Source organism: Chionomys nivalis, chromosome 23 (assembly GCF_950005125.1).
Source record: "Chionomys nivalis chromosome 23, mChiNiv1.1, whole genome shotgun sequence".
NCBI classification, from domain to species: domain Eukaryota; kingdom Metazoa; phylum Chordata; class Mammalia; order Rodentia; family Cricetidae; genus Chionomys; species Chionomys nivalis.
Window position 1 is genome coordinate 37,459,343 of NC_080108.1, and position 15,663 is coordinate 37,475,005.

The window sequence follows — 15,663 nt, forward strand, 5'->3', positions numbered from 1 at the left end:
GCATTTAGGGGTTATAATTGCCCGCAAACATAGAGGACATGAGAGTGGAAGAGCATAAGACTGAAGTATGTCTTGGCAGAGCAAGCAAAGTCCTTGGAAACCTGCAGCAATCTTGATGCTGGTTGTTGATAGGATGCAGGCCGCCAGGACTGCAGGCCTCCTTCCCTAGCATCTGAGTGAGAAAGAGGGAGATTCAAGAAAAGACATGCACCTTTCTTTTGCTTTTCTCCACATGATAAATTAAAAAAAGCAGAAACTTAACTAACTGACTAAGCAGCTGTGGGTCCCCACAAAGGCAGCAAATTTAAGTCTGTCTCACCAAGGTATCTTATACAGTGCATCTTAATCTGAGGTTTTTGATAGCCACTCACTCCATTCAGAATGTACAAATAGCCAGGGAGCTCTCATCCCACAGCAGGTGTTTCGGGAATGCTTTTAGGATGAGTCACATGACTTGCGTCTCATAAAGCTCCATTTTCAAACATTGAACAGTAGTCGGATAATGTTGTATAATGATAAAAGGATGCTGCTCACATGTTGAGAGTATTTTCTCACCGTGTATTATGCTATTTCTTTAGATTCAGCATGAGTTCAGTCTTCCTACAAATGTGTCTCTGGGCCACCATACACATTCTTGCTCCTTCCCATCTCAGCTGTGACACCTACTTACCTTCTCTCCTCCCTATAACCATGGTGCCAGGCCTGAAGACCGTCTGGCTGATGTTACCGTTACTTCCTTGGCTCAGCGCGGGGAACTCTCAGCTGTCCTTTATGAGGCTCATGCCTGTTCTTACTGTAGCTTTGTTTCAGCACTAGATTCCTGCAGTTCTTCTCTGCCAGTGTCCCTGCAGCCAGCACACGTGACAGAATGCCAGTCAGACGGTTAGAATTATTGTAGGACCCACTAGGACCCCCAAGCCCTGCCCAGCTGACGCCTCCTAGGCCTCCTTGTTATGGCCCAGTGTGCTTTCCATCCCTTTTTTCTTTGAACTGCCTCTTTCATGTCGGGGTAGCAGCTGTTAGCTTTTTTTAAAACATATTTCTTGATTTTTTTCTAAATACATATTTTAATGTATTTTAATATTTATCTTGTGTTACCTCCACACACATGTGTGCATGTGTACCTGTGGGAGTGCTGTTAATGTACACATGCATGTTCATGCATGCAGAGCCTAGAGGCCTATCTTGGAATTCTTATTTTTAGCTCGTTACCTTTTAATTTAATTTTATTTTTTTTTAAAAATATTATACAGGGCCTCTCACTAAACCTGGAGCTCACTATTTCAGGCCAACTAGCTGGCCAGAGAGCTACAGGGATCTTCCTGTGTTCATTCCCCCAGTTACAGACATGTGCAGCCTTTTTTTTTTTTTTTTTTTTTGACATGACTGTTGAGGATCCAAATTCACGTTTTCGTATTTGTATGGCAAGCGTTTTACCCACAGAGCCATTTCCTCAGCCCACACATGAAGATTTTTCTTGGCATTTTTCAACAATGTTACAGCTTGCTTATTGTTCTCTAAGGTATTTGTAAGTATGCAGTGAAACAGTTTTCAGTGAGGCTTAAATGTCCATTCCTCTCAAGGGACAGTCTAATTTTCACTATCAAGTATGGTGCTTTATTGGTCTACATCTAACCAGCTTCCTGATATAGATGCTCAGTGCGATGCCTCCTCTCTATCCTCCGTATTTGGTTATCTCTTCTGAAACATGTGCAGCTTGTGCTTTTCTGTCTGTTAGAATAGGTGCTGCCGTTTGAGATCATGTATCGAAACAAGGGGAAGGAGCAAGAAGGCTCCGGTTTCTTCACCACTTTGTCTCTTGGCTAGCCATTCCTCATTTTTGAGAAGGAGAGACATATGAAGAGAAGACCCAAGGTGAAGAATAACTCTAGAGGGATCTGAGGCTGTTTCATCATTAGTCTAACTCAGAATAAAGGACTAGTGGTGTAGAGACCTGAGAAGGCAGGGCCCTCAAGCTGTGGCTGTACATTCTGTTCTTCCAGCCCAAAGCCGTGTGGACCCTTGAGAGGAACCTCGAGCATATAACTATTGGTGTGATGGAGGAGTGTGTGGTAGTGGACACATTTAATGTGCTAAGTGGACACATCCGCCTCTTACCAGAGAAAATTCTTGTGTCCCATAAACCTCAAGGAATGCTTACAGAAAAACTATCACTACAATCTTTCCTGTGGGGAAAGATTTGGTTAACATAGGAGATGTGAAGTATTGCTGTCTCAGCCCGGCATTCGGAGAGCTTGCCAGCATCACACAACTGCTGAGCTCTCTTAAAAGATCTAGTTGACCTAGCATTTTTCAAATATACTAGAACATAAACCTTCTTTACAGTTTCTTCCATTCTTCAGTCTTGTAGACTACATTGAATTTTTTGCATTGTGTTTAAGCGACACTCTTTTCCTGAAATATTTTATCCCCAAGACAGTGGGACAGAAGGGAACCTAATTTGAATCTCATTAACGGTTAAAATCAGACCCTTTTGATCTAAGGTAAAAAGGAAATAGCTAGCATTACACCTGCTTTACCATGAACCAGGAACATGTAGCTGTTTGGAACTGAACTTGATGTAACTCAGTAAATATATGGAGAGAAGGAGTTGAAAAAAGATGATTCTCTAAGTCCGTGTGTTTAATTAGCAGTGGATTGTTTTGTACAGAGTTATTGTATGCCTCCCCCAAAGGAAAGAAAGATGAGGTATGGAAGAGTAAAGGAAGGAAGCAAAGGAGACAGAAGCAGAAGACTGAGAAAGAAAGATGATCGTCTTCTAGAGTAGGACTTCAGGAAGAGCCAGGACTGGAGCCACCTTTATTTGCTCGCATTTTCTTGTCTGATTCTTAGGGAAACTGCAGGGAAATAGGCGACCTTTTATGTAGACAATACAGCCCCTTCCTTAATCAAGATCTCACAGAGGAAACACAGTGGTGTCCTTTCCAAAGCTTTATTCCCTATGTCCTGAGGCTGCGATCCAGCCGTGATAGGCAGGAGGTCTGCCTGAGTGCTCCTCTGTGCCGTCCCTTGTGCTGAGCTTGCTCTCACAGGGAGCTGAATGCAGTTCTAAGAAATAACTTACTGTCTCCCTTCTCTTCATCAACTTCCTCAGTCTGGGGATGAAAGATATTGTAATTCTGAGTAACCAGGCCCCTCTTGAAATCTCATTTCAGCTGCAAACTGGCTGGGTTTTGAGCCAAGAACAGAGCACCTGGCAGACAGAGTTACCTCTTGGTAACGTCAGAAGCAGGACTCTGATCATTCACCGTTAACTTAACAGTCCGTTTCCACTGCCCCTGGTCTGCCTCTGCCCCTGACACAAATGAGAAAAAAAAAAAGCCCTTGATTTACAAATAAATAAATAAATAAATAAGTCTATCTTTGTAGTGAGGAAAGCATGAACAAAGGACAGGCCGCTTGGGAAAATGTTTCTCATGCTAATTTGCCATTAATAGGATCTGTACTTTTTTCTGAGGAACTTGCAAGATGGAGATGTTGCCCACACAGACTTAGGATTGTTTTTCGTTGATAGAGAATTTGCTCAGTAAGTTGCAATGCCTTGGTCCTTGAGTTTTGTTGCTCTCTAATCTAGATGACAAAGATCTCATCCCTGTTTCCTAGCCTCCTAGCTCCTTTATGCCATGCTTACTCTTTTCTTCAAAGCCCTTATGGTAGTGGTAAGGGTGATTTTATATATATTTTTACAAACATCTGTAGGAAGAGATCAGAAGAGATCAGAAGAACACTGAAAAATAATGCATAGGTGCACTTGACTTCATGGCTGGTTCAGAATGTGAGTCTGTCTTGTAAGGGATTGCTTCACCATTTCCCATCATTTATACCACTAAATCCATGGCCTGATTCCTAAGTGAACAGCACATGTTTCCTCATTCTTCAGTGGAAGTCATCTTTAAGGCTGTGTGGATCAGGCTCACTCTGCTCTGGTGATTTCTTTCTGGATCCAGGCCTCTTTTGTTCCAGTGATCCTAGGTCCCGTGTGTCCTATGAAGACCTCTTCCATTGTTAGTGTGATTAAGTATGTGTCCAGTGTCCATCTGTGGAGCTCCTTTCTGTTTCATTAGGGTGTTATGCTTTATGTCTAGGGTTTAAGATGATCCTCACTAGGCTCCCGTCACAGTGATGACTCAGAATCTTAGGCTTGTGTTGTTAGAAAAATATAGGATGGGAGAAGAGACGAATGGATCTGTGTGTCCTGAGTTAGTTCTCTCACTTTCAAAATAGTGCTATTTTGTTTGTGTCACTGAGCCACAGTTTGGTTGTTCTTAGGAAGGTTTTTTTTTTTCTTGCATTCCTCCTCCATTCCTGGTTTTCACTCTGTTGTAGGGAACCTTCCATACTCTACCAAAACCATTATATAATTCTTTTATAATAAAAGTTAAGGGAGTTCATAAATTACTTTCCTTATGGATTTTGCATGGTAAAAGAGTGATTGAGTCATTATATCTAAAAATAATGTTTGAAGTCCTGAGTGATAGATAGCTCAGGGTAGAGAGTACTCACTGTTCAAGCATAAAGACTCTCATATAAACAAAACGTGGTCCCACCTGTCCTGTAACCGCAGTGCTGTGGGGATGGGGACAAGAGGATAATATGGGTTATGGTTGAGATCACCTAGTGTCCTCCTCCTCCTACACACTCACACACACACACACACCTCACAAACTTGTGAGTATATACCATATACTGACATACATATAAACACAGAGTAAATGAATAAGTCAATAAATAAACAATGGCTGGATTTCTTGATGGCCAGCCATAAGTATCCTAACTTTCCTATCTGTTGAATTAATCTTAACTTTACAACATGGTAGCTTCTAACAGCTGATTATAGTTCAAGGAAATTATGGATGAAGTATTTGACATGGAACATATGAGATATTTGGGTTACTCTGGATTGTCTGAAAAAGCTTCCTCATTAAAAAAACATACCAAACGTTTCATGGATTATGAAAACCAATGAATTTTCTAGAGATATTCTTAAGATTTGCAGTGTTCATGCCTGTTTATGAGCTCTCCAAAAGAATATTAATCAAAGTCATGTTTTATTTTCTCATTTTAAATGCCAGCTAATACAGGATTTGGTAGCTAAGATGGGATGGAACACAGATGAACATGAGTGATCTGTCGGTGAAATTTCAGGGGGAAATCTTAGTGTTTCAAGCAAAACAAGAGTTTCCAAAAACAAATAATTTTGTCATCATTTATTTCGAACTTAAATAAGTTATAGTGGAATTGTATTAAAGAAACATTCCATGCCTCGTGCATTTGCCCTAGCTTTTAGTATGGTTAGCTTATGCATGCTTTATTTTACCACTCATTGCCTTTGTTGTGTGGGCCTCACACATGGTCTTTCTTGCTGTCCAGCTCATGGCTGCTGTCATGACAGTTGATCTCATCTGCTCTCCTCCCTCCCCACCAGTGTCATCATCAGCCGTATGTTCCGAACCTCAGAAGATGCTCCCAGACCCTGGTATTCACACTTCAGTCAGGGTCCCTGTCTTAGTTAGGGTTTTATTGCTGTGAGGAGACACCATGACCACATCAATTCTTATAAAGGAAAACGTTTAGCTGGGCCTAGCTTACAGTTTGAGAGGCTCAGTCTATTATCGTCATGGCAGGATGTGGTGGTATACAGGCAGACATTGTGTTGGAGAAGGAACTGAGAGTTCTACGTCTTGATCCTCAGGCAGCAGAGGGACTGTCACACTAGGCCTAGCTTCAGTGTATGAGACCACAAAGCCCACTCCCACAGTGACACCCGTCCTCCCACAAGACTACATCTTCTGATTATGCCATACCCTATGCACTCATGTTCACACCACCACAGTCCCTGTGCCCACATCGTTTCTGATATAGAACAAGTCTAAATGATTAAATTTGGCCATGTTTGAACACTTGGAGAATAATCACATATGATTTTATTGGTGAAATGAATGCTCTACTCTATTTCAGGTAAAAAGAATCTCTGAAGATCCTCCCTGCAAGTGCCCAACTAAGTTCTGTGTGGAGCGACTCTCTCAAGGTCGATACCGAGTGGGAGAGAAGATCCTCTTCATCAGGGTAAAGTCCTCTTTCTCCTTCTCATCTTGTCCTACGGGAATGTTTTCCAAATCCGAGTAGTCAGAGAAAATGTCAAGGGAACCATGGCATGTGACTGGCCAGAAACACCTTCTGGTGTCATTGAGGCTGCAGGGAGTGGACATGATAATATGCTGTGGAAGGCTGGGTGAACACAGCATGTCTTTATGCATACAGAGGTATCGGCTCCCGTGGAACAAGGTAGCCATTTATGTTTCCTGGACTGGAATGAAAATGTGCCCTTGCAGGACCTTGCATATATCATAGTGTGGAACGAAATCATCACCCTTTTGGTTCTGGGCAGCTTTTCAGATTAGTTCAGCACGGGTTTTCCACAAGTCTGGATTGGAGACCCATGTGATGAGATGAAAAGCTCTATCTCAGAAACTGGGGACAGAGTACAGTGGGGAGGAGGCTTGCCTTGCACCCTGGGGTCCTGGGTTTGATCCACAGAACCCCACAAAACCCCCTCAGTACAGTATCCTGGCTTAATAGTGACTAACACTTCCCATCTGGGTGAGAAGAGAGACTGGCTCCAGCTTAAATCATCGGTGTTCTTGGGGGCTGACACTGGCTCTGTAAGGCTGAGTTTAAAGCTTTTTACTCCGAATCTGCTTTACTAACAGTTAAGAGAGTTTGGTGTCTCAAAACAAGTTTGTGATACTTGTGAAGGCCAAAACTTCTTTAAAGCTAATGAAAATGTAACTTCATATATACCCCTTGAAAGCTTTGGTTCAGAAAAGGTTTTTTTTTCTTCTGTGTCCTTTGGGCCCTTCCTAAAGAAAGCACGCTTTTCTCCTTTGAGCCTGTTAAAAGCGTCATGTTGATCACCTTGTAGAACTGAAGCATCTTAACGTTTGCATCAGGTAAGATGGAGGAACACCAAACACTTGTCTGAGATGACCTACAGGAAACTCTCAGTGTGAGATTTTATTCATTTCAACTTGCAGCTGCACTGTAGTAGTACAGAAGGCCTCTTTAAGAATCTGCAACATGTATAAAGAAATTTTTATCTTAAACTTTTTCGATCATTTTATATTTTTACCTAGTTTCAGATTAATGTTGACTCAATATAAACAAATCCAGGTAATAATAGCTTTTCTGATTGTGATATAAATAGACCATTTAGAGGTCCGTGAATCACCCTGGATTTAGGGCCTAGCTGGGGAGGCAGGCGCCCAGATCGCTGCTGTTGCCTTGCTTTTCCTTGCAAGGATAAGGTGCCTGCACATCATCACATTAAATAACGATGCTTCAGAGTCTCTATGGATGCATTAACATTTTACCAGGCTGATGGCTCAGTTGAGAATTAGCCTCCCCTAGAATGAGACCCCAGAGCCTACAGTCAAAACAGGGCCTTATTAAACAGCCTTTCTTTTTGTGATAGAAATGTTAATAACTTGGACACTGTTTCCTCCACTGTCACCTAGGATCTCCAGGCAAAAGAATCCATATGCATACTTAATTGTGTCTGTCTGCTCTTCGTATCTGTTCAATTGCCAGAGAATCTGATATTCGTGTTTATAGACAGCATAAGATTTTATAACAGTTACCAGGTGAGCTAGTTATTGACGGTCATTTTTCTTTTTCAGGAAATGCTTCTTTTCTGCTAATTTTATTCTGTCATTTATAGAAGAATTCAGGCTTTTATTGTGAGTGAAGTCATCAAGTTCCCGAGTGGTGGTGTTTTCACTTAGTGTGGCACAGGCAGGCAAGCCTGTAAAATCATGCCGCGCAGTGGGTTGGCTCACGACTGGGAGCGAAGTGCAGCATCAGGCTAGCAGGACGTGGTTGCAGCAGTTTTCAGTGACATTTAAACATAAACCTTGAACTGTCACATAGTTTTACTCTTTTCTTTTAAAGCAATTTTCATGTGAAAATTGTTTTTTTTTTCAAAAAGTATAGTTTTAAGGAGCTTTTGAATCACTAGTTAAACTGGAAACTAAATCTATGTTTACAAAGTTAAATGCCATGAACACATTTTCACAGATATTTTAAATATTTTTATTCTTAAGAATTTCATGTATACATATTTTCATCATATCTACCCTACTCTCCTTTTAACTCCTCCCTACATCTCTCCTTCCAATTTCATGTGCTTTGCACTTTAACAACCCATTGAGTCAGATGTGTGTTGTTTGTATATACGTGAGTGTGGGGCCATCGAGTGGAACACGGTCAACCCTCCAGGTGCACTTACCTGGAAATACCTGACTCCTTCCCCGAGTATCCATAGCTTCCATTAGCTCCTCAGCTCCCTCCCCTCATCCATGCTGAGCTGTTGACTGGACTGACTGTGTGCGTGCGGTCAGAGCTGTTGTGAGTTCATAAGCCCAGTGGCCATGGAGCACCCAACAGACACCATTCTACAGCCTTCCTCTCCATCTTTCCATCTCTATCCCCCTTCCATGATACTTCCTGAGTCTGAGGATCAGGAGTTGTGATCTACAGACCCACTGTGAAATTAATTTTGCCACCATTTCGAATTGTGATGTAAATATTTTGAGATAGAGGATTGCCAAAGGGGTTGCAACCCATAGGCTGAGAACCTTGGAATTAATCTCTACCCAAATATAATGAAGCCCTTAGTACAGAGAACAAACCTCTGTAGTTTTTTAGTTCTGGTTTTAATTACTACATCTTAGTAATCGTCTCACAAATGAAAAATTATAATAATTGTCTCTACCTGATGAACAACAATTTCCCAATGCCAGATTTTTCCCTATATTTCTCATGAACAAAACTGTGGGGTTGTTTTGGGGAGCTAGACCGGGGAGTTGGTTCCCCATGTAAAGCATGCGCCACACAAGCATGGGGACCGGGTTCCTCAGAATCCAGGGAAAACTGCACTTGTAACCTTGGCAGCAGGTAGAGACAGGAGAATCCCCAGAAACTTGCAGGCTACGTAGCCTGCTTAGCAGCAGTAACATGCAAAAGAAAGTCTGTGTTTAAGAAGGGGGACGACAAGGACAAATCTCTAGAGTTGTTCCCTGACTTCTGTATGTGCACTATGTCATGTATGCACATGTGGTCGCACAGTAGAACCTATGTGCTCGTGCACATAAACATATACACACAATGTATTTTTTCCATCATAATATTTTTATTGATTATTTAGGTGTTTCACATCATGTACCCAGACCACATTCACTTCCCATTCCTCCCAGGTCTGCCTTCTGCCTTGTGACTCCCCACCCCTGAAAAACGAAGAAGAAGAAGAAAAAGCCACAAGTCCAACTTGTATTGCCCATATACTCACTGGAGATGGTCAAAATCCTAGTAGCCAGCTCCTTAAAGAAAACTGAGTCTTTCCCACCCACACCCCTGCCAGAAGTCTGCAATAGAGTTTTTAGTGTTTTGTTTTATTTTTTCTTTAAAAGCAGTTGGCATCTTTTCTGAAGGTAGAACCTATCTATCATTCATGGTAAATCTCTCATTTATTTCAGGATTTAGATGGCCATGCCAAAAATCTCTTTAACAATTTTGCAGTAACAGAGGTATTAATATTTCCAGTCCGCCAAACAAGGCTCCTGGCTGCTATCTGGATTCCTGCATGCCCTTTCTCCCCCCATCTCCTGCATTCTAATAGGGCCTCCTGTATTGAAAACTCATCTGCAGCACTGTGTGTAACCTTGGGGGGGGATTTCAGAATCCCCAGTGGGATAGCTATTGTGCAGTCTTACTGTGACTTGCAAAGTGTCCCCAGGTGAGCCACATCAACATCTGGGAACCCTATACAATGCAGATTCTTGCACCTTCCCAGAGCGAAGCAGAAACTCTAAGGTTCGGGTCAAACAACTTGTGTTTTCACAAGTCTGTGAGTAGTCAGCATGTGTATGTGTCCTGGAGCTTGAAAATCACGTATCTTTAGAGAGAAAGAACTCCATATAGGAGGAGAGTCCCTGCGGGGGTCACACAATCAGAAATACACACGCATCTCATTACAAAAGAACATTAACTTTAAGGTACAGAAAATTTTCATTCCATTTGAACATCTGTTTTCTTTCTCTGTGTATGGGTGTTTTTGCCTGCATGTATGTCTGTGCTCCATGTGTATACAGTAGCCATGGAGACCAGAACGGAATCAGATTCCCTGAAATTAAAGTTACTATGGTTGTAAGACACACTATAGGTACTGGGAATTGGACCTGGAAGAGCAACCATCTCTCCAGCTTCCAGAAAATGAATATTTTGAAGACATTTGTGTATTGCGTGGAAGTGGCTAATATACATCATAAAGAGTAAGCATGTCAGTCATGTGAAGTGGTTTATATGGAAATAACTATATAGATAAAATGAATAAAATGGTGAGAACTGAAGACCATTTTTATATGCTGAGAGCATAGAGTTATGAACATGAAAATGTTTTCTTCTTTATTTTTACCGATGAAGACTATTAAAATAGGACCCAAGAGAAGTCAGCAAACTGGGACAATTATAAATTTAAAATAATTAAAAGTCCTTTGAAAACTGTTGTTTACTTAGCTGACTGTTCATTTTAATGGATCTTCTTTGAGTTTACCTCTTCTGGAGGAGGGCAAGGGGCTGCATTGCAGTTCTGTTGCTGTTATTTGGGCCAGGATGGATGATGTAGTTTGTTTAAACTTCTGTAGCATGAGGGCTGGCTTGTTGGGTTTTCTGTCCCTCCCGGTCCCCCAGCCCTTTAGTCCCAGAAAAAAATCACAGAGGTCTCCATAAGATTATAAACTGATTGGTCCATTAGCTCAGGCTTCTTATTAGCTCTTATAACATATATTAACCCATTATTCTTATCTATGTTAGCCATATGGCTAGGTACCTTTTTCAGCGGGGCAGGTCACATCCTGCTTCTTTGGTGGTCTAGCAGGACTGGGTGGGCTTCCTCCTTCCTAGAATTCCCCTATCTCCTTGCCCTGCCTCTACTTCCTGTCTGGTTGACCTGCCTATACTTCCTGCCTGGCCAATCAGCATTTACTTACAACATGATTGACAGAATACAGACAATTATCCTACTCAAACTTTTTACATATTTTCAGTACTGATGCCTGGCAAAAGACAGCTTATTGGAAGGGGTAATTATAGTTCAGGGTTTAAGACTATGAGGCCTGTTGTGGCATGGGTGACATGGGATGTGACCGTTGACTGAGAAGATGGCATTGCTCACTTCAGGCTGGACCTACCTCTGGGAACACCCTCACAGACGTGTCCAGGTGTGTGTCTCCTAAGTGATCCCAAATCTAGTTCTGCTGACAGAGCTCGCACCTGGATAAAGCGCTTCTCTGATTTTGTTTACAATTCTTTCTATTTTGAAATCTTACTTCATTGATGATTATCTGTAGGAAACTCTCAAATATTAATTCCCTCTCTGAGTACTGTATTTTGTCTCTGCAGACCTCACTAGTGACTGGAGCTGCAATCTCTTTGATCATCAATGCTTTAGTTACTTGATGTCTCATCCCTGTAAAACTTAGAAATGTGGAAATACACCAGAATAATAGACCAGTATGAAAAATCTGTACTTGTGTATGAAATACTCACAAACTACCCTGCTGAGCCAGTAGATTTCCCATGAGGCAAAATCTCCACACTTAGCAACATTCCTCTAGTGTTGTGAGCAGGGCATCATATGCTTTGAGATAACATACGTATGAACATGAGAGTTTTCTAAATTAACCAGAATGTATTCCCATAATAATGGGAATTAATAATAATACTAATTTGGGCTGTTCAAAGTATATTCTAAACAGCAAGCATTCTGAAAACTGGTGAAGACATCTGTAGAGATTGACAGTAAAGAGTTTCCCAGCTTCTTAAATGACTCTAAATCATGATAGTTTGTGGTATGATGCTTTATTTACTCTTTTGGCTTTTGTGGGGGGATCTACCACCCAGCTGCCAAATAAATCACACACAGAGGCTTATTATTACTTATAAGTGCCTGGCCTTAGCTTGGCTTCTTTCTAGCCAGCTTTCTTTAACGTAAATCATCCCATCTACCATTTGTCTCTGGGCTTTTTTTCTTTTTCTTACTTCTGTGTATCTTACTTTCATTCTTACTCTGTGGCTGGCTGGGTGACTCAGTGGCTGACCCTTGACCATCCTACCCTCTTTGTTCTCTCTTGTTCCTCTATTCCTCTTTCTCCTTCTGTTTGTACTTTCTGCCTGCCAGCCCTGCCTGTCCTTGCGTCTGCCTTGCCATTGACAATTCAGCTTTTTATTAGACATCAGGTGCTTTAGACAGGCATAGCTTCACAGAGTTAAACAAATGCGCATAAACAAAAGTTCCCTGACAATAGTTGACTTTAGTAGTCTTTTCTGAACACTTGGATGTCTTGCTGCAGTTCCTCACCACAGTGGTAGAGAACTTGCTGCTAAGACACAGGACTCGAGTGACTTCTGAAGTTACACAATCTGATGAGGGTGGCACATGCCTGCAGTCCCAGTGTTGGGAGACTGGCCAGGAGGACTGTGGGAAAAAGGGCTAACCTGAGATACATATTGAAACTAAAGTACACGGTCACAAAATGAAAGTGTCTAATCTTTTCAAATCCTTTAAAATATCTAATGAGTGGTAAAACTTGGGTCCAAACCCTCAACTTTTACATTAACCCTTTACCAGTAAGTGATGCTGATTTCTTTACCTGCAGCCCTTGGAGCATTCAATATTCATTCTCTAATCTTTTAGAGAGAAAGTCCTGAGGAGTATTTCCCAAGCATATTCAACCTTAGAATTGGTCCCCGTCCCTTGTTTTTCTTAGAGTATCATCTTAAGTTAGGGAGAACACATTTTAGAAAAGACACTATGGGTTGAAACAAAACTTTAAATTATTTAAAACTCAGAATTGTATTGAAATACAAGTTTTCTGGAACTTGCTTACCGCCGTTGAAAAAAAAGTATCTCAAGGCCCTTGCTAATGAAGAGTAAATCCTGGGTCTGTGCTCAGTTTTATCTGGAAATGATTCCCAAGGAAATAGGCAGAGAGACTTTGGAGGAAAGACAACGGAAATTTAATCGGTGCCGTTTGTGCTCGGAATTTCCCAAAGTACTTTGCGTACTTTGTCTAAGAGATTCAACTCTTTCATATAGATAGCTAGGAAATTGTTTTTAATCTTTTCTATAGCTAAAAGAGTGTTTACTATTTCAAGTAAGTGTTAGGTACATAAAGTTCAAGTCCAGACTCCTGGAAGAGCACACTCCACTTCAGGCCTCCTGTAGTGCTGGCTGTCAAATGCTACTCATTTATAGAGTGGGGAAGGTGGTCCATTCCTGGGAGGGAGGTGGAGGCAGAAGGGTCAGAAACTGGGGGTCATCCTCAAACTTGCTGTTTAGCCGAGGAAATGTGAGACTCTGTTTCCAACTAGATTAGCCTTTTAAAAATGATCTGTTCAGTTTTATGGCACATTTACAGTCGATTATAATAAATCACTCTCTGCCATTTTCCCTTAAATTTCTCAGAATACAGAATGCATTTCCCCTACGTGGACAACAGGGCTCATTCTGTCTATGCAGCTTGTCCCCTGCCTGCATCAGTCACAGTTAGTACGACCACTGCACACTACATATGCTAACCAAATGGCGTGGCTCAAAACGCGTTGTCTTCTTTCAGCGTCAAAATGAGTCAGAGCTCTGTGCAACTTAAGGTACGCCATTATCTGCTTGAATCTCGTAATAAAACTCAGACAATTCTCTGATTGCCTGGATCATCTTGTTGAGTCTTCCATTGGTAACTGCTGAAAACTCTGAAGTCCATCAATTTTCTTTTTTTTTTTTTTGGTTTTTCGAGACAGGGTTTCTCTGTGGTTTTGGAGCCTGTCCTGGCACTAGCTCTTGTAGACCAGGCTGGTCTCGAACTCACAGAGATCCGCCTGCCTCTGCCTCCCAAGTGCTGGGATTAAAGGCGTGCGCCACCACCGCCCGGCCAATTTTCTTTTGAGACATTTTCATAGCCTACCTCTCTGCATTTTGTTCAACTTAATGCTCTTCCATCTTAAAAATCTCATAGTTCCAGGCCTTTTCTCTCCCATCTTAAGAAATGTGAATGTCCAGGAGCCCTAAGTAAAAGACAATAAATAATTTAGCTGGCAGTCAGGAGAAGGATTTGCAGAGACACCTTCTGCAAACTGTCTTTGAATTAACTCATCTTGGATCAACGGAAAGGTCACACACATTGTTACTGACTTCGTGAGATTTTTTTCTTTGCCCTAAAATTTCTTCAGAATATTAAGTCTGTGTGGTGAAAATCAACTCACTATGGCTGGATAAGCCGGAGAGGTACCTAGATCTGTTGCCATAGTAACCGACCCTGGCACTGTCTTCTGGGACTCTGAGGGGAGGTCCGATGAGAGAGTCCTATTACCTGCTGCTGTTTTGACACATATTGATTTACTGGGAGTAACAAATAGCCAGAGTCAAATTGCAGACTTCTCCTGGTGATGAAAAATGGGCTGTTGTGCAAAAACGCAGAGTTGTGAATAAGTAGGGAGCCAGAGTAAAGCCTCCGCTTGTCTCGTTGCAGGCACTGCAGGAGCAGCCATTACCCAGCACCTGGAAACCCATGCTTGTACCCATCCATCCACCCTGGAAAGTTATGACAGTGGCCATTTTATCTTCAAAACCAGATTAACGGGTTATGCTTGTTTTTAGGCCTTGTTTCCATCTAAGTACATAAAATTCCAGAACATGGCTACTGTGCTCAGATCGGTGGGAACGAAAAGGTGCATTTTTGAACAACCCCCGTTCTGGTCCATTTGTCCCAGCACGGCATCAGTTTAGGCAAAGGAGCCCAAAATACTTAACTGAATGAAGTAAATTCTGCATTTAAATCACCTTCTTTTAGAGAATGCGTTTGCTCCTTTAAAGAATTTTAACTTGGTATTAACCCATGTTCACTGGTGCTAACAACAGGGTGTAGATGACACTCTGGCAGGAATGTCTCTTTGGCACTTAACAAGCGATAATAAACCCTCTTAGCCCTTTCTTTCTGAGGAAGTGATGTGTGGTAGAAAAATGCAAAAATAATTAGTTAAGGAGTTACCCCCAACTGAAAGAACTCAGATGGTGCTGGCATTGTGGGTTGGTGTGAACTTATTACTGAGCACAACTCGGCCTTCAGCACAACAGCTTATGCTTCCGAAGCATACAACTGAAAGGGGAACCAAGAAACTGTGACGAATCTCCCTGTAGTAGTCATAGTATCCTCCGCGGTGTGGCATCCCTCCGAGGTGTGGCGTCCTTCCACAGTGTGGCGTCCCTCTGCAGTGTGGCGTCCCTGCACAGTGGCAATGGTCTGCTCACTGTGATGGGACTTTCACATCTTCCTTCGGGAGTTCCAACATCCCTCCACCAGTAGTTTCAGATAATTCTTATGTTGATAGGACTTATCAAAGACATTGGCTTATACATGATCTCATTTTAGTACTGTTGCTACTCTTCAAAGAAAGCCAATGTGATCCTTAATTTATGCATCCCACTGTTAGCTAGCAGGGGTTTGGTGACCTTGCAGAGGGCATCCAGACAGTAAGCAGTAAACCCAGTTTAAATCGTATTACAAAATTATGGTATCTGAATTTCATAAGTTT

The 15,663-nt window shown here is 41.8% G+C and overlaps 1 protein-coding gene across 2 annotated transcripts in view; it reads left to right on the top strand.

The window, feature by feature from the left end:
- The window catches only part of Gas2 (growth arrest specific 2), a 113,456-nt gene that overhangs the window by 62,972 nt on the left and 34,821 nt on the right, over nt 1–15,663 (top strand). For both annotated transcript variants that reach the window (XM_057756219.1, XM_057756218.1), the window contains exon 7: nt 5,980–6,087. In XM_057756219.1, coding sequence (XP_057612202.1) covers nt 5,980–6,087 — 108 coding nt within the window. The remainder of the gene's footprint in view (nt 1–5,979; nt 6,088–15,663) is intronic.